This window comes from Penicillium daleae, assembly GCF_028827525.1.
Source record: "Penicillium daleae strain IBT 16125 chromosome Unknown utg000002l_segment0_segment0, whole genome shotgun sequence".
Taxonomy (NCBI): Eukaryota; Fungi; Ascomycota; class Eurotiomycetes; order Eurotiales; family Aspergillaceae; genus Penicillium; species Penicillium daleae.
This window is the reverse complement of record NW_026623150.1, coordinates 4,911,843-4,937,837: the sequence shown is the minus strand read 5'-3', so window position 1 is coordinate 4,937,837 and position 25,995 is coordinate 4,911,843. Positions and strand designations below refer to the sequence as shown.

Here is a 25,995-nt window from a genome sequence, read left to right as displayed (position 1 = left end):
CGAAAACAGCAGAACAAAATATCCCCAGTCTAGGAGGAGGCTTTAAGCAACTCCTTCCCCTTGGTCACAATAGTCCCATTCAGGACAATAACCCCCTCGACATCTCCCCCAGTAGCAACATAAGCCAAATAAGCACCAAGCGTGCCCACATTAATAGCCCAATTCTTCCCCATAGCGGCAGCTAGCATACCCGTCATGAAGCCATCGTACAAGACCCCTCCAGGGCGAACAATTATCAGCCTCCACCACGGGTCGGTTTGCTCAGCTAATGCGATTGCCTTGGTATCGTGCAGTCCCTGTAAACAGTATTAACCCCCGAAGGAAGGAACAATTGTCAAACGGGGAACATTTTGTGAAGGCAATACTTTTGTCTTCCGCTGCACATCCATGAAAAACAGCTTCCTATCCGGATCTTGTTCGACGAGTTTACCGCTCACATGAATATAGCGGAAACCCGCCGGGTTTTCTTGCTGACTGCGTCGCTTGATAAAGGCTTCCTGGAAGGCCAGCGGATACTCCACGTCTACTTTGTGCGTAGGACTCAAGGAGCCAAGGGCCCTGGTACAGAACAAGTCAATACTACCTTCGACAAGTACGTCCAGAATGTGAGTGCGACTTACCAAATCATCGCCGCAGCGTCCATATGCCGATCCAGTAGATCATCTTGCCACGTCGAAAAGTCTTCCACGATGACAGTTTCGAGTTTGGAATTCGAAGATACATCTTCTGGGAGAGCACGGCGCACGAATGCGACGACTTTTGTGATTTGCGGATGTGCGAGACACGCTTTCAACGCTCCGCCGCCGATGGTGCCAGTTGCGCCTGTTAGGAGGACTTTCATCGCGGGGGCAAGTTTGGAAGGACTGGAAGATTGAATCGAAGGAGATTTGTGAGTATGGTAAGATACTTGGCTTGAATAGAGGCAGAGAAGAAAGTAAAGTGCTTTAAGATGCGGTAGCAAGGGGCGTCATTCCCTCGGCCGACTCGGCCGACGCGAAGAACTCGAGGAGTGCGCTGACAGCAATCGCCTGTGTTTCCATGCTTGAGGAATCTTCCAGTCACTCTGGGGACTGAGAGAACTCATCTGACTTGAGCTAAGCGTGAAGTTCGTCAGAAAAGCCGTGGTCGGGACTACTGCTTTAGCTGTGGAGCTAGTAACTCTACCTGCCAACTGTTTCCAAATCATAATCGCGCCTATTGAGGATGCCCTTCTCTACCAAGCTTATAAAGACCATATTAAACCATGTCGACTAATCAATACGACCATCAAAAAAGCTTATAATTGATCCAATGTCATCCTCAACAAGTTATATTCCCTAAAAACAAGCCTCCGAGTCCAGGTATATTGGCAGGAAGAATGATACAGAAACAATGCATCACGAAGTTCTAGAAACAAAAGCCGAAGCAAAGTGACTGGAAGAAGAACAATGAAGGAAAGGAACAAAACAAAAACAAACATGGGCGTTGCGTTGCGTTGCGTTGCGTTGCGTATAGCATCATGATGGTGGAACTCTCCCTCCCCGTCCGCCTCTTTTCTACAGATAACCCCCTCTTCCACGGGTCTCCCATACCATACATACACTGAGACCCGCCTTATCACCTCACATTCATCGATGGTTGAAAATATAAGACTGCCACCGGATGGTTTCATCCAATAGCATTGACACTGTCGTTTACCATGTGAACCAATCCAAAGGCCAGGATCTTCCGAGTCGCGGACAGCTCCGAAAAGCCCAATTGCTGGAAAGGTCCATCCAATCTCTGATTGAAGCGTTTACTGAGGCTTCTTGTTGGCAGCGGCGGGGCCCGAGATGTAGCGGCCAATGTCGGTCGCCTCGTAGGCCTGGCGCACGACACCCTTGAAGGCCTCCCAGCCCTGGCGAACCTGAGGGGGAGTGCTCTGGTGAGAGATCGAGGCGTCAGCGCGAGCGGTCAGCTGGCGAACAGCCTGCTGGACGAAGGAGCTCTGGGCGTAGCGGGCACGGAAGAAGGACAGGTAGACGATCAGCAGAATCCAGCTACCCTTTGAGAAGGTGATAGCAGAAAAGACGAGGCGGAAGAGGAGCAGGATCTCGAGAGTAGCAACAACACCCATGCTGGCATCGTAGTACTGCTTGATGAAGCGGCCAATGGTCTCAGCGAGGGGGTTCTGCTTGCCGGTGGGCTTGGAGCCGGAGGTGGGCGAGGCGGGACCTGCAGCACCGGGGGCTGGGGGCTGCAGGGTCGGGATCAGGTACATGCGGGTGTAGGTCGCGACGTGGAAGACCGAGTACACGCTGAAGGGGAGGAGAGCGAGGATGAGCTGGCGAGAGTAGAGCCAGACGAGAGCCATTCCTATGTGTGATTCATATATGAGCTTAGGTGTTCCCCGCACGTACGCAGACTGCCACATTGCCTCATCACCGAGTTCATAAAACACTCACCCAGATACTGCACATTCTCATCGGAGATGAGCTTGGTCACGATCTGAGGCACGCTGCCGGAGACACCCCGGGCGAAGTGGCCCTTGTACACGACAATTCCATAGGTGACGGCGGCAGAGATGAATGCCAGGCGATAAGAGATTCGGGCGGCGGAAGAGTAGTAGTTGAAAAAGATGAAGGACAGGGAGTAGCGGAAGACGGAGAGGAGCAGGGTGAGGTGGCTGAACTGCAGGTCAGTAATGCTATCTCCAGGTCCAAGACGAGCGTTCGTCCGCAATTCCCGTGGGGTTGACATACCCAACGAACCAGGCAAACCTGTAGCGATGTATTCGGTTAGCGGTGCTGGTTCACATTTTGGGGCCTTACCAATGTTGGTACAGAGGCAGGAGGATCACATACTGGAGGGTCTGGGCCAGAGCCTTCAGCCTCTCGGCCAGAGGCAAGGTAGCGGGAGGAGGAGGAGCCATGGAGACTGCTTTTTTGTCGAGGGATCGGGTAGGTAGGGAGGAGGTTGGGGGAGGAGAGGAGGAGGAGAAGGCGACGGGTTGGTTGTGATTCAGAACTGCAGTATCGAGCAGAACGAAGAGGGCTGAGGGTGAAGTTTGAGGAAGGAGAGAAAGAACGAGGACTCGGTGATGGTGGTGGTGGTGGTGGTGGCTGGGAAGCGGGGATGGAGGTTGGTTAGTTGTGTGTTACCTGTGCTTTCCAGCTTCGGGAGCTAAACGGAACAGTTCACTCTCCGCCTTGGGACGCGGTGACGTCGGGCATTTCGGATGATGCAATGCATATAGAGTTTACTTTTAGTACTCGTCGACAAGGAATTATACAAGTCGATAAACTTGGTAAATACAACAAGACTGGAAAATATACTCGGAATACACAGCCCTGGGCATTTGGAATCTTCAGCTACAGAGCTTGCCCTAGTATTATTTAGTATCTACCAGCAGATCATCCCTCAAAAGGCTGAATCTCAGCCACTTTCCCGTTCCCACATTCCTCTGGCCGAGGTGCAAAATATACGGCTCTTGAACCCGGATCTCCTCGGGTCCTCACATCGAAACTCGAGGGGCTTTAGCTGGATTGGCGAGGCAAGTAGATTAGGCCTGACCGCTAGTTCTGCACTTTATCGGCAAGTACACTTGTTTTCTCCACATAAATGGGATTCCGTGCGCTCCGATAAGCTCAGCTTTGGCGGACCAGAATATCAACATCCGGCATGTCCTCGAGTCCGAGCGGGTAGATCAATGTATATGTAGCTATCCATAGACTTATGTAGTGTTTAATACCATGGCCAAGTGCCTCCATATGATCTACGGCGTACTATGCTCACTTTTCGGAGTGAATATTGCCTATACCAAGGTCAAAGTTCATTTAACAAATGCTCTTCCACTAAACCATCCAACTCAAAAAGTGTGATAAGTGCTTGACCTGTTCATCAGCAATTCAGTCCCAAATATTCCCAATTTTACTGTTATATAGCCTGACATCACCAAGCAGAGAGCTATTGATGCGTATCTGTAGGCGACTCTCTACGAATCTCTCGGCCATTCAAGACATTCAAAATTCAATTCAAAATCCCTAATGTTCCAATACAAAACAATAATCGCACGTCAAACATAACTCATACCACACCCAAACATTTAATTAATCCCACTCTGCTCAAAACCCTCCTTCAACGCAAGCTCCAGCCCGTCCGCCGTCTCCTCGGGCTTACTCAAGAAACTCGAGTGCGACGCATCAACGTGGAAAGTCACCGGGTTACCCAATGTCTGGGCAAAGCCCTCCTGCACAAATAGCGGCAGGGCAGCATCCTTGTCGCAGAAGAGGTACATAGATGGCATCTCGTGCCAGGGCTCAAAGGTAGCCGGTTCCAGGAAGGAGGGCTTGGCATGTGGCTTCAGCTTGGAGATGGCGGCTGCTTGGGCCTCGGCAGTCATGTCGTGATAGAAGACGGTTTCTTGTTGCGAGGAGCGACAGTAGCCGTCATCAGGGTCCTGGGTGATCATCAGTAACGGTTCTTTGCGAATATCTAGGTCTGTCTCTGGAATCAATTGGGAATACATACGCTGAGCAGCATCCATGGAAGCCAATTTCCTCCCAGCATATCAATCACCGACCTCCCCTTCGGCGTCACAAAAGCAGCCAGCCATACCGCCATAATCACACCACCGGGTTGACCAGACTTGGATCTTTGGGCGTACCCAAGACCTTCGACGGCGCCTGCGCCCACCATGCCACCATACGAGTGCATCACCACGACAATCTGACGTCCCTGCTCAGCCAATGCCCGAATAACACCGTTGGTATGGGCGATATCAGCGTGGAGACCAGACTTTTTCGGCTCGGCCGTGCCAACAGAAGGAACCGAGATAGCTTCGGAATCATGTCCGCGCTTGCTCAGGAGAGCGCGGATGCCATCGAAGGTGTCGGGAGTGTGCCATGCACCCGGAACGAAGACATAGATCGGGGTGTTGTTGACAGCCATTGTTGTTTAGAAGCTATACGTAAACCTTTGACTAGTCGTGAGGACCTGAAGGTATAGGAGAATCCACAAACTGCACAGACAGCTAGAATCCGCAGTCGAAAGTAGTAAGATTGATGACAACGTGTTTAAAGGGGCATGAATCATTTAAGCCTGCAGCTCAACCGAAGTTCACGCAGACCAGCAACGGCACCCCACCAATTTCCGACAAGCTGGTAATCCGTTCAAGCCATTCAGTCTATTCGAAACGATTCATTTACACCTCTTCTCGGTGAGAACAAACCCACCTCATGCCACGTTCAAGTGGATATAAAGCCAAGCCTCGCCTTCCCTCGCCTTCCCACAACTATCGCGAGCCCACAAGCCAGCAACCGCGCGCCTATCAAGCATCATAAACATGGTGGTCCTCGTACCTATACAGCGCCAGGATCTAGCGTTGATCCTGTCCCACTCGGAGGTTGTCCGGGACCAACGGCGTGGCAGACAGCGGCTCCACATAGCGGACATAGCGGACAGGGGAGAAAGGATCCCGGGCTCGAGGCCAAGAAAGCAGGCATACCGAATATATTTTTGTCTAGAAGCAACAGGGTTGCTCAGATTCTCGTGCGCTTATTTGCGGAAGATCCTTCTTTCCGCTGGAGCTTGCGCTTTTGACAGGAGTTAAAATGTGCCCTTATGTGGATTCACTAGGCTCTAACGGCTGGATGATCGGCAGTTTTGCTTCGTAGCTGCAGGGGAGGAAGGGGTTTCCTGTTGAAAGGATTCATCGAGTCTGGATTTAATTTCGGAGGTGAAGAACGCAATATATGGTGTGGGCTTATAGACCAGGGATTTCTGCAGTTTATTGCTTTTCTTTCCCTGCATATTTCGGCAGGAAGCCATGCACTAGGGTACTGGTGCTTATTTCGAGTCGTTCGTTGTTCTTCGCTATAGTCGGCATATAGCATGGAGACCACGGATATCTATGAGAGTCGTCAAGGGGAGTATCGGGCGGGAACCATCTCCATGACGGTTCTGGGTGTGTTTTTTGTCATTCTGCGGTTTTTGGCTCGATGGAAGAAAGGCCTCCAGATTGGCCCTGATGACTATGTGATATTGCTGTCGTTGGTGAGTACTGGATTTTATCTTTTGAAGAAGATTGATTACCTAGCTGAAGCACCTCCTTTGTTGATTCTAGGTGTTCCTGTTCGCAACGCGTGCGCTCAACTTGACGAGTAAGATAGCTCCCCGGGCCTGCCATAGCCAGTATACCATGAAGACTGACAATCCAGTGATTCACTTTGGCATGGGTCGACATGCCGACATATTACCAGAGGGCAACATCGTGATAATTGCCAAGGTTCGATTGCCGTAGAGCGTTGACATCCATTCATACCCACAGACTGACAATTGCCAGCTGTTAATGACCTTTGAATGCGTATACTGCACGACAATAGGAATCGTCAAGATTTCCATCCTTCTCATGTATGCGCGCATATTTCCCACGAGAAGCTTCCGAATCGCCGCAATTATCCTGGGCAGCATCGTCATCGGATGGGTCATCGCAATTATCTGCGTGAGCGTGTTCCAGTGTAACCCGATCGCAAGGGCCTGGAATTTGAGCCTGCCGGGTACTTGCATCAACCTCAAGGGCTCGTTTATCGGAAACGCAGTACCGAATATTCTGACCGATATTGCCATCTTGGCTCTGCCAGTGCACCTTGTCTGGGGACTGCATGCAACCGTGACGCATCGGATGTCAGTGATTGCAATATTTCTGCTGGGTAGTTTGTTCGTCTCCACTTCCCTCGAATATCGACTTAGCATCAGAGCTTAAGCAACGAGCTGCACTAACAACCATCTTCATAGTGTTATCTTCACCAGCGCCTACCGCTTCTCAACACTCTTCGAATTCGAACCCGCCGACACCCCATGGACTCTCGCCAAGGCTTGCACCTGGTGTCTCATCGAGTGTTCCAGCGGCATCATCTCAGCCTGCATGCCCACCCTGCGCCCCCTATTCGTTATGCTCTCCTCCAAATTCTCCAGCTCGATCGGTACCCGCTCACGAACGACTGGCGCACAAGGTTCCGGCCTGAAGAGTTATGAGGTGAATAGCTCGGATTTGCGTCCACCGGGTGAGTTCATGGGCAAACAGAACGTGCAGCTGGAGGTTAGCCAGCCGGATGATGCATCAGGGGCTGAGGTGCCACTGAATACGATTCTAGTGCAGCGCGATGTGACGTGGCAGGATAGTCAAGCTATGGTTCTTCGCGACGATGGAATTGAGTGTGTATATATGAGTCGCTTGTGGCCGTTATGTATATTAGTCCGATAATGAAGAAAACTGCTTCTTCATCTGATTCATTGACTGGACAACGCATTAGATAGCCAAGTCAATCAGTGAAATTTGTTCTGCAAACTCAATTTTCCACGGCGAAGAATGTTTCTTGAAAGCTAATGGCATTTCTGCATGGGCAAAGTTAATAATGAGATGAGCAGGATAATCCTCTCTCGAGCAAATTGGCTGACTTATAGTTCCCCTGGTGAAGCGGCAAATGAAGGAAAGAAGATCCAGGACCAAGATTGACATCGAAGCCGGTTTCAAATTGAGGATTAAGCTGCAGCTCAAATAAAACCTGCCCTTATCTCCTGAACGGTTCAACGTGAAGCTCGATCTTGATCTTGGGTGTGATCTTTGAATGCTGATTCGTTAGCATAGGGGGCTGTACCAAAGGGGACATTCATGCTGTCAGTCAGCTTCAAGCTGTCATAACGCAGCACCATAACCTACCAAGGCTGACCAATGAATTGTACCTTCTAACATTCCTTAGATTTCCTTCCAAAATACAGCTAAACCCATACACGATCAAAACGATTAGAACCTCTAGAAAACAGTTGAAAAACAAAAACAACAAACCCCGCAAGATACGTGGCCCCCAAAGTATCGACCCCACGCCCATCAATGCAGGGTTAAGTCAAACGCACAAATCAGAAGACTTGGCCACAAAAGCAAAAAGGCCTTACCCTGCATAGCGTCGATCAAACAAACTTCCTTTCAGCACAACCCGATTATAATCACATGGGTATTGACAAACCAACAGTGAACCTCGGCGAGCTAACCCGGGGATAAGGTTTACCTGGCACCTGCACCCGCCAGTCCCCGCAATCCTTCCTACATTGTCCTAGACCATGTAGTCCAGTGGTTGTCATTGGATGGAAATTAGCTGCAACGGCAGTAAATTCTGTAGTGCGATAGTCCTGTCTCTCTTTGTAAGGTCAATCGCCAATCTAACATCACTAGCTAACACCAAGGCCATCCTAGTTAGGCAAAACGTGTCGTGCTGTGCCTACGGGGTCTTTTCAACCCCCGCAAACACGGCAGACGGATGATCGAAAGATTCCCAAAAAGCACATGCCAATTCCTATAAATCCCTCATAAAGTCATTATTATTGCTGAGTGAAAAGATGCTTGGTTGATCATCGATGGGCACGATGTACCGGTGGGATCCGACGGGGATCGTCAATTCGAAGGTTATCACTTTGAATCACTATTTTGGATCGACCAAGGGAAAGAGAATTCAGTCACTGGTATACTTTGCATATGGTTTTACATCATAGGAAGAGTAAAGTACTATGTACAGTAGAGCTCTATAGGATGCTACCCGTGGGACGACTTGACTTTTTCGGCCTCATGCATCCGGGGCACTCATGTCATCAGCCCTGAATCCAAGTCCCCGCCATGTCGGCCTCGGCATCGGCCAGTGGTCATCTAGATTTTGAGGCTCGATCTGCTTCCCCATGGGGTGATTCGGGCCTGTGGGTAAGGGTGGGCGGGGTTTGGTCAATGGCTCATGACTCGGACGATGCATCATGCATCATGGTCAATGGATCATGAGGTGGGGCGTTGATCTTCATACTGTAGTTTCAGAATTCCGGATTCTAGCGGTGGTAGTTCAAAAATTGCCGAGCTACGACCGGTAGGGGTCGAGAACTGGTTCGTGGCTGGAATTTAGATGTTTGACCCAAAGGCCCTGTCATTGAAATCGCGGGGGTGGCAAGATTTGCCGGGGAGAACGAGGAAAATTTCGATTGGATGGCAGACGTAATTCGGTCAAAGGTGTCTGAATAGTTAACATAGTTAATGAGAGCAATGACAAAGCATGATTGACTCCATAGTTTTCATCCTCGGCATTAATTTGCAGTATCCTCCGAAAAATCGTACAGTACACTACTGTAGGATGCAAGTCAAGCCTCGCAACACACTCAAAAGTCCTACAATCCAAAACACCCCTCCACAATGCAACAGTAGCCGAAACATCTTTCCAAACCCTGACCATGAATACCTCTCTCTATGTACTCTCCTCGCCTAACTCCTTGCCGGTGGAACCATACACACTCACCCGAACTCGCAAGCCAAACCCCTAACAACCCCCAGCACCAAGACCAGGTTCCAGTTTCCTATCCTCCGGCACTACGTACTTTCAATTCTCCGTCCTCCTTCAGTCCCAATTACCGATTACCCTCCGTGATAATATAGTGAAGGAAAGTCCACATAGTTAACCCGAAATATTCACCATCTCGCTGACACGGTACCCTACTCATGCAGGAACGGCCAACTTACCCAATTAGTGATAGTCTTAGGGGGTAACCCTGAGAGCCCACCCCCCCCCCCCCCCCCCCTCACGGCTGGCCGTGTGTTTCAGCGCACGTGAGCCTATCGGCTTTCGGGCGGGATAGGGCTTGGAAGGGTTCTAGATTGTTTTATCACTTCTGGGATTGTTTGATTGTGTGATTTGCTTTAACGCTAGCGCCTTGTTGGGCTGTTAGCCGGGTGGCTTGGGCTTGGCTTTGGTATGTGTAGATTGTGGAAGAGCGAAGAGAAGAACTGATACTACTGTTGTATTTGAACAATGATAGTACTACACTGTAGTGTGGTAAAACCGGATTTAATTCGTGGCAAAGATTTGCGTGAATATCGGGAGTTTGGAGCTGTACTATTGGATCGCACTTATTCCTTTTAAAGTCTGAGTCAGGAAGTGTGCTATAACTAGTATGTATTGTACGGGTGTAAGTTATGCAGTGTTGCTTACGACCTTTGGTTCTTGTAGTCTTGAGGTGGTGCGTAATCACTTTAACTAACTATGTCGTATGGTGTAAGCTTACGGCACTGGGTGGACTAGGCTGACTGTCGCACTTATTATTGAGCGGGACTATTTTTCAGGCTGGGCAGATTCTGAATCTCCCCCTGCGCCCTGTGGGACAATTTGCCGTGTCCGTCGCAATGGGCGATCGTCATCGACCAAGTATGAGTGGGACAGGATCCATTTGGATGGATATGGTCGATCGAGAGAATCTCGGTGGTGGGGACATCCGCCCAAAATGGAATTTGGACGGACTCGGTACTTCCAAAGGAGCACGTAGTGCGAGGCCAGAAGCAATATCCGCCGAGAACTCCGTAGATACTAGATAATCTAGTCTCGAGTGTCGAAAGAACTACAGTATTCAACAAGCAATAGCAGAAGAGGGTCTTAAAATATGACTTTTTTTAAGCTTCTCATATTAGACTTTGTACTGCGCCAATAGTGCATGATAATACAGTAATAGTGGTAAGATGTGAAGAACTCAAAAGGAGGAGAAGCAGACATTATAACCTAAACCTCAATTGCTCGGTCAAAAGCACGCAGTTTGTTGGGGGAATTGAAAGTATAGAGATGGATAGACACCAAGACCATCCAGTGAGAGAGAATGAGAGTGAGAGCGAGAGAGCGTAGACTGCGTCCCGTACCCAATAGGGAATGTAAGTTGTGACAACGAGGCAAAAGAACAAGTCCCTAGACTCCATGGACCGATTTTCCGTAACACCGATAGCCTGAACGCGAAAACCACGATCTCCATGCGAAATGGAAGACTTGGCAGCAGTGGACTGTAACAGCAGCAAAAGCCTGCCACGCCAGCGGCCAAGGATCATCCGTAAGGCCCCAGATACCTCCCTTGGGCCCCATCCGGGGTCCTAACCCTTTTGGTAAGTGGAAACTCTAACATGTCGCTTCGCCCACAGCCTCGCCTCACCCTGGCACCCTGCCCTTGCAGTAGTAGCAAGGAACCAGGTTGACTAGTGAAGCCCGCCTCACGGTCCCACCGCAACGGCTATCATACTTGACCCCGTGCGAACGTCTGAGACGGATCCCAATCATGCCCACCCGGCGACGTAGGAGGCCGTGGCCCGCTAAAGCTCATCGACGGACGCGTATACCGTGCCTCCTGGTGACCAAATTGCACATTGCGTTCAGAGGTCATGCTAGCGGCCATCGGGCTGCGGCGGCCGTTGAAGGTATTTGTCGGACTAGGTGAGCGCATCATCTGGCGCGGGCTGGCTGAGCGCATCATCCGACTTGGGCTGGGCGAGCGCATGTTGTAGTTATATGGTTCAGGAGTTTTTCCTGTACCGGTGGTGAGCATCTCGAAGCCCTTGTTGTCGAGGTTGCGGTGGGCATCAGCGGAGACGAATTCGCGAGGTGCGGAGAATCCACGGCAGATTTCGAGCCACCCGACGAACATGGACGGACGAACGTACAGGACGAAGTTCCAAATTCCCACGAGGGAGAGTAGGTAGACTACTGCTAGGAGGGTGGCTTCGTTGGGGCCCATTGCAGAGGCGTATTGTTTGCATTGTTCCTTGCTGCCGCCGAAGGCGAGGCAGGCTAGCCAGTCGGTTGCTTTGGCCATGTTGGCTGCGTTGGGATCGGTTTCCTTGTCGAGATTGATGAAGACGACGGCGAAAAATATGACGTTTCCGATGATAATAAGGGCGAGGGCAACGCCGCGCCATTGGAGTTGGAGGACACGGCGGACGCGACGATAGGCCTGGCGTGCGGTGACGGTGCGCACGCTGCTGGTGTAGCTGGGCAGGCCGGAGGAGTTTTCGGTGGTGGAGGCGGAGTTGTCGAATAGAGAGCGTAGGTAAACATGTATGCAGTAGGCCAGAGTGGCCAGTTGGAGTACCAGGGCTGCGGCCGCAACGGAGATGATTGGATACCAGTAGTCCTGGTCGCCGTGTTTGATGTTGATATGGCAGATCTGGCCGAACCGGAAAGACACGCCCGTGAGAATCAACATCACCGTCATAGCAATAGCTGGTATACCAAAACCGGCTAGGAAAGCTCCCCACATGAACTTGGGTCCCAGCACTAACTCCCAACACACTTGCAGGTGGAAGGCAAGAGTGCGAATGAAACTCCACATCACGACGAGCCATCCGCCGAAGAGGAGAAACGCGCCGGAGAAGGCACAGGAGAGGTCGGTGTACATATCATGAGGCGTGATGGCATTATAGCATTGGTCGGGTTTGGCTCCAAGGGGGATAATGAATGCGATCTGTGCGGGAAGTATCTGTTAGTTATGCCTATTTTTGCATTTTCCATGGCCGTTTCGATTTTGATTCTGCGATTTACCTCCATGCAGCAGATACCCAGGGTAAAGCAGATACTCAGGTAGTGACGGTTGGTCCATTTGACCGGGAGGACGGCGTAGGAGACGAGGAGGAAGATGCAAAGAGGCAGAATGGCAACACTGATCCAGCTAGCGACCTCGACTCGCTTCGCAGTATCTAGAGATCGTGGTCAGTATCTAGGCGTCTAAACTAGGGGAGGTGTATAGATCACTCACCATCAGCATATCGCCAGTCGGCGAGTGGACAAGGTAAGCAACATGTTACGGCGGTCCCATTGGGGCCTATGCCGGGAATCGGTTCGCAGTATCGTCCATCAGTAACTAAGAAAGCTCCTGTCAGCATCGACTCTTGACCTCTAGGAGCATTGAAGCATATATCGCACGTACATCCACCCGTTGTCGGGAAAAGACTTTCCTGGAGGAACGGGCCAGGGCAGTATCCTTTCGCGGTCACCATGTTGGGTCAAAGATCGTGCCAGATCGGCATATTCCTAGGTGACGCAGGGTATCTAACGCGCCAGCGCGACAAGACCGAGCGTGCACAGCCCGTGAAGGAACGTCGAGATTGGAAGTGGTCGAAAGCGGGGAGGAAGGAGAGAAAGGAGATCCAAGTGGGCACCACCCCGGTATACATACTCCGAGCACATTATTCGACTACGGTAGTTCATAGTCTACTGTAGGTCCAGATTTCGATTGGAGAGGGGGGCAGGAGTAACTAACTTGTGGAGAACGAGACACACGGACTCACGGAGAGAGGAGGAGTGGATCCCATGCAACAAGATGAAAGTACGGAGAACGGGATTTGTCTTTGTATACAGTACTCCGTACAAAACGTATTGAGTATTTTAGCGTACCATACTTGGGAAGAGGTATTTGCAGTAGTACTACTTGAGCCAGTTGGAGACTGTCGTTAGTCCAGTGGGTAGCTTTGCACTCCATCCGGTAAACAGTAAAGGGTAAAGAGCAGCAGTCAAGAGTCTGGCTGCAGTGGGCCTACTGTCAGGGACGAATCCCACTGCAGAAACCCCCGGCCTGGGCATTTACAGACAGAATTATTGTGACAAGAATTTGACTGTGCTCCGTCTCCTCCGTCAGAAAAAGACAAGGCCCGTTCCTAGTGCAAGCCCATTGAAGCATAAGCTGACGAGCGGGATGGACGCGATGGTGGCGGCGGGCGGCGATTGGAGGGGCAATTCCACACAGTCCCTCGATGAAGGCAAAGAACCAATTCCGATGGTACATGGCGGGTTGGCAGCACTTTTAGCGACCAGGGCAGGGCCTGTTGGACTGACCAGGGGAAGGGATTCACCCCTGGGTTAGTGCAGTTTAGGTCTGTCAGTCCAAGACAATGCTGGACTGCCGTTGGTTCCGGAGGGGAAAAGACGAAAAGACGAGAGGTTCCCTGTCTGCCAGGCCTTGTGGTGGGTTTCATCGGACGGCACAGTATGCACTTTGTACGGTAATTACCGTTGGACTGCGGGCTGGTAACGTGGTAAGTCGAGAACCAGCGTATCCACCTTTGGGACACATTATTGGACCGTGGTACTGTACTACCATAGGAGTTCTTCAGATACTTACTACATACTGTAAGACGGCATTTAGGGTTGACTGCTCCGTGAACTTTGGAAGCGAAGCTCCGGTTGGCAAAGATACGCGAGGCTCATCCATCCCAGTAAGTATAGATCGGCGCAGGAACAGGATCATTAACCATGGCAGCTCTAGTTGAACCAGACACAACCTCGATCCAAAACTGAACTACACCAAGTTACCAAATTGCCTTAACTAGCCGATTAAACTTTACCAACGGCAAAGTTCCCACGGTCGCAAATGGTTCTGGAAGGCTGCGGAGACAACTAGGCCCGCGGATCGTTGAACCACGTTTAGGCCACGTTCTACAGTAATGGCTTCGGCAACTTTTGTACCGTGTAGACGTACCAAGGGCACAGTCAGAGGGCCAACTGTAAAAAGAAGACCATATGAGTCGTCGTATAAATGTCGTATAACTCTAACCTCCACAGTGAGCATGGTCTGTAAGTCATATCGATGGTGGAAGATTTGTGGATGACGCCCCGAAATTGGGCTTAATGGCTGTATGACCATTGTCCGTGACGCGCAATGCGACCGTGGGAAACCGTAGGGAAATGGCCATGACGCAGGCAAGAAGATGAGACAGTGGAAGGGGGAAAAGTATCGATTGACTAGCGAGCAATAATGGCTTATAGCACAGACCATGATCGTTATCATAGCCATAAACGCTATGGACAATAGTTTCCAATTACACGGGCGAGTACATTACATGCCGTTGTTGGTCAAAAATGCGAAGGGTAGCAATAACAATGGCAATCATCAGGACAATAATGACTCTCGCAATAATGGCAATTCTAATGTCTATCCTTTCTATCTTAACCCAATCCCCTGGTTATCGGACAGTTCCCCGTCTGGACAAATCTAGAACGAACCATATCTTTGCGTCGGTTCTTTAGGGTCCGCTTTCAGCCTCGTGGGTAGAAAGAAGAGGTCGATGGGCACACTAACAGCTTAGTGCCCCCAGCCTACCCTTGGTCTCTGTAAGCCTGTAAGGGGCTCGGAGATTTACAGCCTCTTTGGGAACCGCCCCTGGTTGATCTGACCAAATGGGAATTTGGTTAGGTTTCTTGGGTTTCTCGAAGGCTCGGGCTGCAGTTACCGACTTATGTAAGTTCCCTTGTCAATGTTCTCATGGAGGACAGGGATTATTATCATTACTATTTCGTGGTATGAAAAGTTTATAGCCGATGGCAGTCCTTCGGTTATTATGCTGATTGTCATCCGTGCATATCATAACTGAATCTGGCCATCATCGTAATCATCCTTTAACTACGGAGGTAAGGAGGAGTGTACATTAGAGAGCATAAGACGCAATACAATATTTCCGTATTCCGGACTCAACCCCGTACGGAGTACAGAAACAGAACTTCCCGTGACAGTACCAGTCTCATCCGACTAAATACGCAACTGCACCAAATCCACCACGGAAGCACAAACATGTCGATCTCTGTATCGCCTCTCGATTCCCGCTATCCCAGCGCAACCCGCTGATTCGACCATTCGCCATACTCACCCTCACATAACCCAGTCCAGTAATCAACCTGCCCGTATAAACTCTGCCGCTTCCTTCGCAATCCCACAACCCTGCGCGACAGCAGAGTGGCCAGTGTCATGTCGTACGGCGTGCGGATCCTCGCGCCAAGTCACCCAATCACCATCGCCAGCCCGCGTCTTACTGTGATGGCTCCTGGCATTCGCTGCGCACGCGACCAATGACAGCGACTACGGACCTTTTTTGACGTTGATATCAGCCCATCGTATACATGACAGTTGATCAGTCAACTGTCGATGTTCTGGACTCCTCCACCTTTCAACGAGGGTCATCCCCGCTTTCGTGGCTGGATGCGATAGAACGTCTATGTGCTGTACACAGGCCTCCTATACACGGCTTCAATGTTGGGATCGTGTGATGCTGACCGTGCAGGTTATGGCTATACATAGTACAGATCACAACATACAGGGCTACGGAAATGGCTATCCGAGATTTGATCGAATCAAACGGGATTTAGAAGCGCGCCGAGCTTTGGCTTTTTCGTCGATCATCGACTGCTGACTTGATAGGATAATTCGGGGTATATGGATTGTTCGCCGGCATTACGCTCGTCACACAGGCCACCCATTGTATTCATTCCAGCTAGCCATCTCACGCACTACGAGTCGACCCCTCAGACTCTCGGAAAGGACATTGTTTAGCCCTGGGTTAAGCCTCTTGCTACATTTGAGCAATTTCGCATCTCAGGAGATCTTACATCTCGAGAATTGTGTATCAAGAAACCAACCTTGACAGGGATATTCATCAAATCTAGTCGCGAGCACAGAACACAAACTTGAATAGCTAGGCTACTCTGCTTTTTCAATTTCGGGACATTTACCTCTCCTGCTTGTGGTGGTCGTATTGACCTAATGACGATAACCTATGGTATTTCTGAAGTGTAGTACTAACACGACTTTCCATATCCCCAGAATGAATTCTAGAACCCTGTGTTAAGTCCTCTTTTCTCTCCTCTTTTCTCCCCTTTTTCCCGCCCCCATTTGAAGGGACCTTAAGATACAGATGCATTATGCCCTTATGAAGGTAAAGTATTTATTACTACCAAGTGTAACAAATTTTTGGCGATAGCGTGAGAAGCACTCGCGCTCTGAATCCGTTGAAACTAAACGCGCTGAAGTAAACTACTGCTTGGTGTCCATGGACCTTATGCTTAGACTAGCTCGGTTTTATGCGTGTATGTATGACTAGTACGGGAAACTTTACCTACTTACGCTATGAAGCAAGAGAGACACCACTTCAACTTATGCGACCAACCCGGGCACTCTTAAGGTCGGCAGAAACGTTAGTGTCTAGCTGATTTGTAGCTTCGAGACGGGTACACGACGCAATGAATGATGCCCTATCCTATGGGTGTAAGCTCTGCAGAAAATGAATCATGTATCACAAATTGAAGATAGAGCTCGGAAATATTATCAGTCTTTGGTCTCCTTCTTCCAGTAGTGAGTCAGACGTAGCAAGCCCAGACCAAACGGACTTAATGATGGATTCTCCTAGAATATGAATCTGCTAAAAACCCAGTATTAAATTTTTAAACACAGGCTACCTTGCAAAGCTAGAGATACTTCATGACGCTTGCCTGGGACATTAGTGATAGTGAATGGTCCCTAGAGTGTCAGCTTTATAGATAGAATGGCAGGATTCGATAAGTTTGATCCATGTGTTTGCAATATAAATATTTATAGCCATCTCATAGGTCATGAGATAAGACAGTACTTATTAAGAACATGATGCCGAAGCTTTCAAAGAACAAAATTTTTGAAGAGCGTGGAGGAAGGTCTTACAGCAGATATTAGGACCTTGTCCACCCTAAAGTTACGTGCTCTACTTATATCGGTCTCGATCATGTCAGAACATAGTGTTCTGACATATTTGGTATTTGAGCCTGTTCGGTTACTGGGTCTGGGGGCATGCCATCAAAGCAGAGAGTATATTCAAGTAAATCGTGGAAGGAAGTAGACTGTTTCTCATATCCCCAAGTCCCGATATTTACACTATTGTGGCACTGGTGATAAATCCAAGCATCCGAGACTAGTTCCACCTATTTACAAGTTCATTCTGTGGGGTATCCCCGAATTATGTTAATTAGAGGGCAGCGCTCATGAGAGATTTATATTGGCCCTATACTTACCTTTCTATGGTACCATGATTGTTCTGCTAATATTCTTAGTAGTAGCAAGAGTGCTAGAATTTACCTAACAATTAACATATGTGATATATGTGAATATCATAGGAGGGTTTCAATATCAGAAAATCCTTGGTGGGTCCATTATTCAGGAAGAAACTCTTTCATGTAGTCGACCACACGACCCAACGAATGTTTGCGAAGCGGTGGAGAAAGGAAAAAGACGGTGCACAGGCGGTGTAAAGGTCACGTTACCTTGTTCTGGCATCTGTGCATACTTTATGACCAAATGTCAAGTTTATAGCATGAAGGGTTATAAATTGAATTAGATCACTAAATATTCATTCACGGGGGCTTGGCGCAGCGGTAGCGCGTGTGATTCCAGTCCACAAGGTCGTCAGTTCAAATCTGGCAGCCCTCATGAATTTTTTCTAACTTTTTTTAGAATTTTTTAGAATTCTTTCCCGTGTCCAGGGGCTAACCCCGAGTTAATTCATCCCCACTCTTTTCCTCTCAGGTTTTTTTGCTTTCGTAGCTTTATTTCAGATCAAACGAGTCTGGACAATCATCTATCGTGTGCCAATAAAGGTTTTTATCTTTGTAGCATCACCATGAAGGCGTTATGTTGTTTTGTTGTTGGTTATACTTGGGCATGGCGGTCATGTCATGTGACGGCTCCCCTGGTAATCTGCCACATTGAAAGATCACATGACTGACTAGATTAATAAGCACTTTCGGCGACCTTAGCTTCGGCTTTGCCTGGGTCTTGAATGTAGGTAGTTGCATGAAAATCGATGTAATTCATCACGATGGGAAACAAGCCCGACAATCTATCATCTCCACAAATATACATGTCAACATTGTATGTATATACAAATTTGAAAAAATTCCTACAAACCAAACCCTCAATTATGTTTCTAGCATCCTTATGGCCGAGAAGCTTTTGGAGTTGTATATCCCAATATTTTCGCAGGTCCTCTTACTAGCTGCTAAACCAAGCCTCAAATTTGCCTCAAATTTGCAAACCCAACCAGGTCCATTTATAAACCGAACAGAAAACTTCTCAAGCTGCTCAAACGGTAGAGGTTCCAATATGCCCACAGAATTGGATAGTTTCTGTAGCAGGGGCATACTTTCATAATATACGAGCGAAACATCACCAGCAACTATATCATCCAATCAGTTACTCTCTATATCGTTGTGTATATGCCCATTCTCCATCTACTCATGTAAGCTTCCACAGCCTAACAATCTCGCCAACTTTTCCTACGTTGTCACCGCCATGCCCACACTCTCCACTGATATGCGCTCCCCCCCCACACGTAGCGGAAGGTATCCCGAACCCTGACACCGGACTTTTTCCGTATTCCATTGCTAGGGATACGACGGTCATGGCTAGACATTGCCTTGATAAATTGAGTAAGTTCATCACTGGACCGAGAATTGGACCAAACTAATCTAGTGCAGTGTTGCACAGCTGAGAACATTGACTCGGGATGTAAAAAAGTTGCCAAAAAGAGTGGTGAGGGTTGCCAGATTTGAACTGACGACCTTGTGGACTGGAATCACACGCGCTACCTGAAGAATTTATTAGTGTGTGTTGGGAGGTTGAAGAGGATCGATGTGGATCTTACCGCTGCGCCAAACCCCCATGTGTCTTCTTACGTAATCCACTATTTGAGTTATAACCAAACTTGCACTGATTCTATGTACATAGTACGTCCTCTACTAGAATCGATAACAATGAAACGAGTGTTGAACGGCCTCGATGGCGGAAAGCCCTATTCGATCTCAAGGATCCAGTAGCGAATCGCCTCGTATTCCAAGAGGCCTCGGCTTTGCCCAAGCAAAGTCTTTCCTTCGACAAGGTAATAATCAACACGATGAGAACTCTCCGAATAGACCCGACTCTTGTCCACGACGCATGCTTGTGAGAAAGGGAAACTACATACTGTACAGTAAATAGAATACTTGAATGTCCCACTAAACAGACTAACCTACCTTTTCTGAAAGATACTTGACCCAATTCGTTGATCAGGATCTGCAGAACAACTTAATCTGGTTTCCATAGGCTGTTGGCTCGGGAATGATGCAACTCCGCCCACCAGAGGAAACTAAACCGAGCACGAATAGGTCCGCCAGAAACTCAACAAGCAAGCCCAATTATGGATGCGGGATCTGCAGAGATTTTCGGTTCATTGGGTATCTATTTACGTTATAATCAATCCGGATATGCGTTATTATCATTCCAGTTCGACATTATTCTTGCTTGTTCTTGCTCTTCCCGCTCTCGCTTTCTCTTGTCCCTGTGCCTCTTCTATTAAGTACTGGCTATATAAAGCCACCTCCCCAGTGAGATAACTGGAGGATTTCGTGAATACCATTCGCCGTTCGGGACCCCAGCCATATATAGGGTGGATTTTGGGCTCGGGCCGTTTAACAGATCTGGAGAACTATGGGCGTTTGACAGGTTCCCAGGGATACGACCCCATGTCTATCACCCACCCGTGCAGCTCAGGTATTTCGGGGGGATGCCACAACTGGCAAGTGTGGTGACAGATTTGCAATCCATTGTGGTCGAAGGGCGACCATATCACCACACCTTCAGCCGACTGACCAAACATGTTGCGAATAGTCCGAGGAAGTATGGATGTGCAGTTTTATAACCGTTCGATGCGATTACCAGCGAAACTTGTGTGATGAACAATTCAACACATACAGAATGATCTTTCATGTCCCCGCCACTGAACGCAGGAAACTCTCTTCCCACCCCCATTCCTTCAGCAACTGCTGTACCCGGTACTCAGTCGCCCAGCCCAAGTCTGCCTCGATAGCTCGCAGCAATCGAATTGCCGTGCGACGCTCGCGCGCATCCGTAAGGCACTGACCAGCAACAAATAGCGGCTGCAATGAATTGATTCTGACGCCACCATCCGGCCGCGCCAGTCCGATGCCCAAGATCTCGCGACTGTGGAACCCGATTTCGGCCTCGATGGACCGGTACGACTGCAGCCGCAATGTGATGGTACTCCGACGGGACGTTGATTCGTGCGGTTTGTTGATCAACAGCAGAATACGAGCCATATGGTAGTGCTGCATGCTGGATGCGCACATTGGAATGCTGTGCCAAATTTCTTGCAGCGTGGCGAGGTCCTTGGCTTCTTCGGCGGGACGGTAGTGTGCGATGCGGGACGGATCGATACGCGCACAAGGCTTGAATGTATCTGGCAGGCCACTGTACCATGCGTCCAACTCGGCCTCGAGCCTGTACCATCGCTCGAAGACGACCTGCTGAGAGACACCAAGGGGCCCACTATCTACAGACCGGGTATCGTTCACATTGTGGCTGTCACCCGAGCCAATGTGATTGACGAGCTTCGACATGATCCAAACCAGCGCGTTACAGATTTGGTCTTCTTTCATTACATCGTTGCCTTCGGGATACCCTGCCTCACCCGTATTGCTGGGTTGCACAAAGCCCATTGGGTCGAGTAGCAACCCGGCTTGGGTCCACAGTACGATGTCTTCTGTGTTCAGCCTTGTGTGGCATTCGTTGATGACTTGACAGGGTCAGCAGGATGCGCAAGAAAAGATTTAACCAAAAAATGGTGAACTCACAGGCAGCGAGATAATCCTGCCGGGCAAAATTCCAGAATGCTGCCTTCCGTGCCCTGGACAGACGGGACTTCTTATACTGGTACGGACTGTCCCCATCCGACGAATGATGATCCGAGGGCATAATTCCAACCTCGGCCACATCGAGCAGAGACTTGACTCCGCTCAAATGACGACTCCATGCAGGGCCCGTCGCGTCGAGAAATTCATATACCGATAAAATGGCCGTCGCAGCCAGAATTTCATCCGAATGAACTCCCCGCGACAGTCTACTATTAGAGACTCGCCGCCGCCGTTTACGCGGATTCTCTGCGTCATCACTGAGCTCGTTGGCCTGCCACTGCCCAAACGCATCTGGTGGGCCTAACGGAGGCGGGGCCTCTGCATCGGGTTGAAGCTCTTTCATCAACAGTTGAATGGCCTTTTCATAGTACTTCGCTCCAAGCCAGGCGAAATCAGTGTCTTGATCGGACCATACCTCCATGATCGCTTGTCGAGAACATACGCCGCCCATCTTCGCCTTGACGCCCTTGACACGGCCCAATTGTTTTGCGGCGTATGCGCAGGCAGCGTATTTGAGGAGGGGTTCGACCTCGCTCGCACTGGGACGCAAGACGCAAAATATGTTCCTAAGTCGAACAGATCCATCCTGTCGACCATTGTCAGCTTGGTATCTGGGAAAGAACGTTTGTTTTGCAACGTACCATAACCCTGGCCCTTCGGTATAATGTCGCAGCAGAAATGCAATCTCAAAGTCCGTCTCGGCATGACCATCCCTCTGTTCCACAAGAGACCTTGATAATGTGGCCGGACGTGTTGGTAGCGAGGCGCTCCTCTGATCCGGGGTCATGGATGGGTCGATGGGTGGTGATAATGAGTGTGATGGGTTCAGGAGAAAGTTGATATTTGTGTTATTGCTGCTGGCGGATATTGAAATTGATGGTGATGCGGGAGGAGGCATAGCACTGCTTCGGGATCGATTCGGAGAGGGATACGAGACGGTGTCGGAGACAACGGAGTGGGTCATGGGAGAGTATGGGAAGCGATCGTGGCTTGCGACTGCAGACAAGGCTTCCAATCCGTGGGATTCTGCATCGCTGGCCCTAGAGCCACTGCTCCATGGTGCATTACGGGCCTGGGCGAGCGCGACAGCTCTAGACTCTGCGATCTCGAGATCTTCGGCGTAGGGGTCGGAATTATCGACGAAGATGACTGCCACAAATGATAAGCTCCTAGGCTCGCCGGAGACTGGACTGAATGCAGACAACTTGCATACCATGTTTCGGAATATCTAGCCACACACTATCCTTATCAAACGTGTTCTTATACGAAAAGAATCCCTTCAAATCGCCTCGGCCTTCTGGCGTTTGTTGCTCGCTATTGTTCATCGAGGCATTCTGCTGATGGCGAAAGACGATACCCTCGCTGGGGCGACACTCTCGACCACCTTTGCGACATTGTGCGCAGACTGGTTTCTGCTCGTCACCTGATAAATATTGTTAGTCGGGAGTTGGGCGCGCGTCGCAGGGGTGACGGGGGTTGCTGTGTACATTTGAGCTTGCGAGTCCGACAGGTCAAGCTGAGCAAGAATCATAGTTAGCTAAGAATGGTCATGGCTTTGTTAAAAGGAACCTTAACGGACCAGCCAGTTCGGGAGCGCATGCCGGGCGTAGGCGTTGGCGCGACATCGGTGGGGGGTGTGGAAGAACCGAATGCGAAGTGGAAAAAGAAGAAACCTGGAGACCTGCGGGGAGGGCAGGTGACCTGAGACTGGACCCGGGGTAACGACTCTTGGGAGGTCCGCCCCCACAGACTCTCTCTCTGTCTTGATTGTTTCCTCTCTCCACTTACTCGTATCACGTCGATCCTACAGGTCTACACTGCCAATTTTCACGGGCGCAATTAATTTTTTCGGCTAGATTTGTTTTTTGAAACCGCCACGTTGAATCTTCCTTATCCTGGTTTGCCTGTGTGTCGGTTGTGCCGGACCGGTCGGCCTTCTTTGCGGTTGTCTACTCCGTACACGAATCAGTACTCAACAAAACAGCGCTTCGGCCCCTAGAGGATAGGGGTCCCAGGATGACGAACCGCCACTGACACAATCTTGGTATGATTGGAACCACTGGCCCAATGGGCTGCTTTGTGGCTCAGGGACCGAATGGCCATGCCATAATCTGCAGCGATTGTGGTTGTTCGCTTTGGGTCAAGCGTGTTGAAGTCTCAACACATAGTTAAGTTATCATGACTAGCATTATTCAGCCAATCCCCTGCTTGCGTGATTGACCTTGACGTACTGGATATCGTCCGATGAACTACGACTGTAAGCACTTCAGCGGATCATGAACCATACCTAGGCAAACAATGGAACCGAATGTTATCACAGCTATGCTATACAGCAACCCATGTTCGCTCGATCAATGTGCAGTTGCCCATGGTATATAAAGGGGTCTTGATTATACACCAAGAACTGCCTTGCGGCATCAAAAGGCTTGATTGATCTCCTGAATGGTACTGACAGCCATTTACATGGCTCATAATTGGTTATTGCCCTTCGATTGCTATTTCCAATGTTGGAGATAATATAGCGGCTGATGAGTATCATGCTTGCCAGTCTTGGACCCGATTATCAAAATGCGAATTGACAGGATTTCCCGTCGTGCTGTTGACTTTGATTGACTCCGTCGCTCTGGTACGGACTATGGTATAGCTAATGATATGAGGTTGAAGGCTTGTCAGGCGATTTAAACTAGTTAATGGAACCTCATTATGTTATTACAAATACATTGTCACCTTTGACATGGATCCTTGGCTTCTTCTCTCGAGCTTAGTCTTCTTGTAGACCACTTGAGCGGTCCAGGGGCGGTTTCTCGCTAGGAAGATGGTCATAAGACTACAACGCCAATCTCTCGTGCACAGCATTCAAGAACAGCGACAGTGTCTATCAATGGTATAATTCACGCAACACAAAAAGAAATTATCCCGATATTGAGGAGATTAACCACGCGGGGGCCAATCACTCGGCGATTTGCCAGCGATACATCCACGTGTGGTGTTGGCTCGATACCCGACAATGCGTATAGCCTCGCACTTAACATCCCGCACCCCACGGCTCTTAATCGAACGACGTGGCTGAAATGCGCGGAATATCCGAGTCTGAGAACAAGAATTTCGGTTATGTACAATGACACTGTCCTGTATAGTTTGTTTGAATGCGACCAGTCTCCTGCTTTTGATACCTTGGCGCAATTTTACCATTGAAACAAACACCCCAGGGCATGTCCCTCAAACCAAGACTTGTTTTCCTTCCATGCCTGTACTATCAGATCTCTTCCAACCTTCACAACCTCCTCGACTTGCTCTGGACTACCCCATCCAGCAACTCGACTTCCAAAACAGACCAGGTGAGCACCGACTTGGATAGTTGTTCGGAATGCCATCTTATCACTCAGAGGTCCATATCCGTCCATGAAGCCCTCGATTACCGACACTCCATGTTCGGCGTTTTTGAATAGCTTGGTTTCGTATGTTTCGGCAATCATCTGGCCCAAATCCAAAGCCCGACTGCCAATCTGAGCCATTTCCCAGTCAATGACGAGCAGCTTTGTTTTTGAGCCGCTGGTCAGTGGCATATTGGGCATGAGAACACTTGCCACAGTTAGAGTTGACATATACGCTGCCGAGCGGGTAGTATTGAGGGAGAACTTACTTTCCAGTCCAGAAATCTCCATGGATTACGTTGTATTCGTCATCATATTCAGTCTTCTTTAGCTCCTCTGCCGCAAAATCGCGAACTTTCTCGAAAATTTCGCGGCTGTCTTCTAAAATGGCTGGATAATTGCCGATGGTATCCAAAAGCCAGGTGTAGTTGATGTAGAACTTCAGGTCTTTCAGCGCTTGGTTTTTGCTGAGAATCTCTTTGGTTCCTGCCCGTTCAGCCTTGGAGGCCCAGCCATGGAAAGCTCGCAGCCAGGATCCGAGACTATGGCCCAGAGCTCGTGCTGAGGCCTTTGACATGTCTCCAGAGACATCCGAGATGAGAAAGTGTTTCAGATCGATAGAGTCTGGTAAATCTTCAAGGATCTGAGTGTTCGTCTCCTTGTTGAAATGGAAGAGCCGAGGCGTCTTGACAGTGATTCTCTCTGATGAGTCGTGGGACTCGAAACCATCAAGTGCTTTGAGAATGGCTCCTTCAAAGTGCTAGCTCGGTATTAGTACTTTTTCTCGCTTCGCTGGCGGACACTCACACATCTCTCAGCATCAAGCTTGAAGTTAGCGTTGGAGGACAAATAGTTCTTGGTATGTTTGATGATTATGGACTCTGGATCTCCAGAGAGAGGAGTGCCTCGGTAGACAAAATTCGCGGTGCCACCAGACAACCGGCTGAGCGAGGAGCACTTGAAAGAGGTATGAGCGAGCTGCTGCTCGACCTCATCACGCACTTCATCCTCTTCGAGTGAATCGCCAACCATATTGATGCCGTATAAAGTTTTTGAAGGTTAAAAATAACTCCCGAGTTGAATCAATCCCAGCGTGAGTCTGACAAAGACTATGTACTTCTCAGGGTTGAGAGGGGAGGGAAGCTAGGGAGCCAAAGTGCCAAGACCACGACGATCAGGTCTCGATGGCGGGGTCCTAATCGGGAAGGGTTGTTGTTGAGTGCTAACGAGTGTTTAAACCAATTCCAGATCACCCCTATTGCTTGACTAGTCCGTGAAGATATTGGTAGAGAACCAATAAAAATGATTCTATAAGTTTTCATAACCACCCCACCAATCATACTTTA

The 25,995-nt window shown here is 49.4% G+C and overlaps 7 protein-coding genes across 7 annotated transcripts; 1 reads left to right on the top strand and 6 right to left on the bottom strand.

Annotated features, from left to right (window-relative positions):
- Positions 1-29: 29 nt before the first annotated feature.
- N7458_002694 (uncharacterized protein) lies at positions 30-841 on the bottom strand (the record flags this gene model as incomplete). The annotated part of the gene is made up of 3 exons (XM_056906077.1): positions 30-296; positions 366-558; positions 621-841. 3 exons carry the CDS (start codon positions 839-841, stop codon positions 30-32), a joined length of 681 nt encoding a protein of 226 aa, XP_056770184.1.
- A 933-nt stretch (positions 842-1,774) lies between these two features.
- Positions 1,775-2,890, bottom strand: N7458_002693 (uncharacterized protein; the record flags this gene model as incomplete). The annotated part of the gene is made up of 4 exons (XM_056906076.1): positions 1,775-2,334; positions 2,424-2,644; positions 2,721-2,738; positions 2,790-2,890. 4 exons carry the CDS (start codon positions 2,888-2,890, stop codon positions 1,775-1,777), a joined length of 900 nt encoding a protein of 299 aa, XP_056770183.1.
- A 1,173-nt stretch (positions 2,891-4,063) lies between these two features.
- Positions 4,064-4,908, bottom strand: N7458_002692 (alpha/beta hydrolase; the record flags this gene model as incomplete). Its single annotated transcript, XM_056906075.1, has 2 exons — positions 4,064-4,417; positions 4,489-4,908. 2 exons carry the CDS (start codon positions 4,906-4,908, stop codon positions 4,064-4,066), a joined length of 774 nt encoding a protein of 257 aa, XP_056770182.1.
- Positions 4,909-5,850: 942 nt separating this feature from the next.
- Positions 5,851-7,171, top strand: N7458_002691 (uncharacterized protein; the record flags this gene model as incomplete). Its single annotated transcript, XM_056906074.1, has 4 exons — positions 5,851-6,101; positions 6,148-6,244; positions 6,302-6,642; positions 6,754-7,171. Coding segments are annotated over 4 exons (1,107 nt in total), but the record flags the coding sequence as incomplete, so codon positions are not given.
- A 3,866-nt stretch (positions 7,172-11,037) lies between these two features.
- Positions 11,038-12,793, bottom strand: gprM (the record flags this gene model as incomplete). The annotated part of the gene is made up of 4 exons (XM_056906073.1): positions 11,038-12,261; positions 12,339-12,493; positions 12,553-12,657; positions 12,724-12,793. 4 exons carry the CDS (start codon positions 12,791-12,793, stop codon positions 11,038-11,040), a joined length of 1,554 nt encoding a protein of 517 aa, XP_056770180.1.
- A 7,534-nt stretch (positions 12,794-20,327) lies between these two features.
- Positions 20,328-22,900, bottom strand: N7458_002689 (uncharacterized protein; the record flags this gene model as incomplete). Its single annotated transcript, XM_056906072.1, has 4 exons — positions 20,328-21,157; positions 21,216-22,424; positions 22,489-22,698; positions 22,855-22,900. The coding sequence occupies 4 exons, from the start codon at positions 22,898-22,900 to the stop codon at positions 20,328-20,330; spliced, it is 2,295 nt and encodes a 764-aa protein (XP_056770179.1).
- A 1,560-nt stretch (positions 22,901-24,460) lies between these two features.
- N7458_002688 (uncharacterized protein) lies at positions 24,461-25,681 on the bottom strand (the record flags this gene model as incomplete). Its single annotated transcript, XM_056906071.1, has 3 exons — positions 24,461-24,857; positions 24,919-25,409; positions 25,457-25,681. 3 exons carry the CDS (start codon positions 25,679-25,681, stop codon positions 24,461-24,463), a joined length of 1,113 nt encoding a protein of 370 aa, XP_056770178.1.
- Positions 25,682-25,995: the final 314 nt, after the last annotated feature.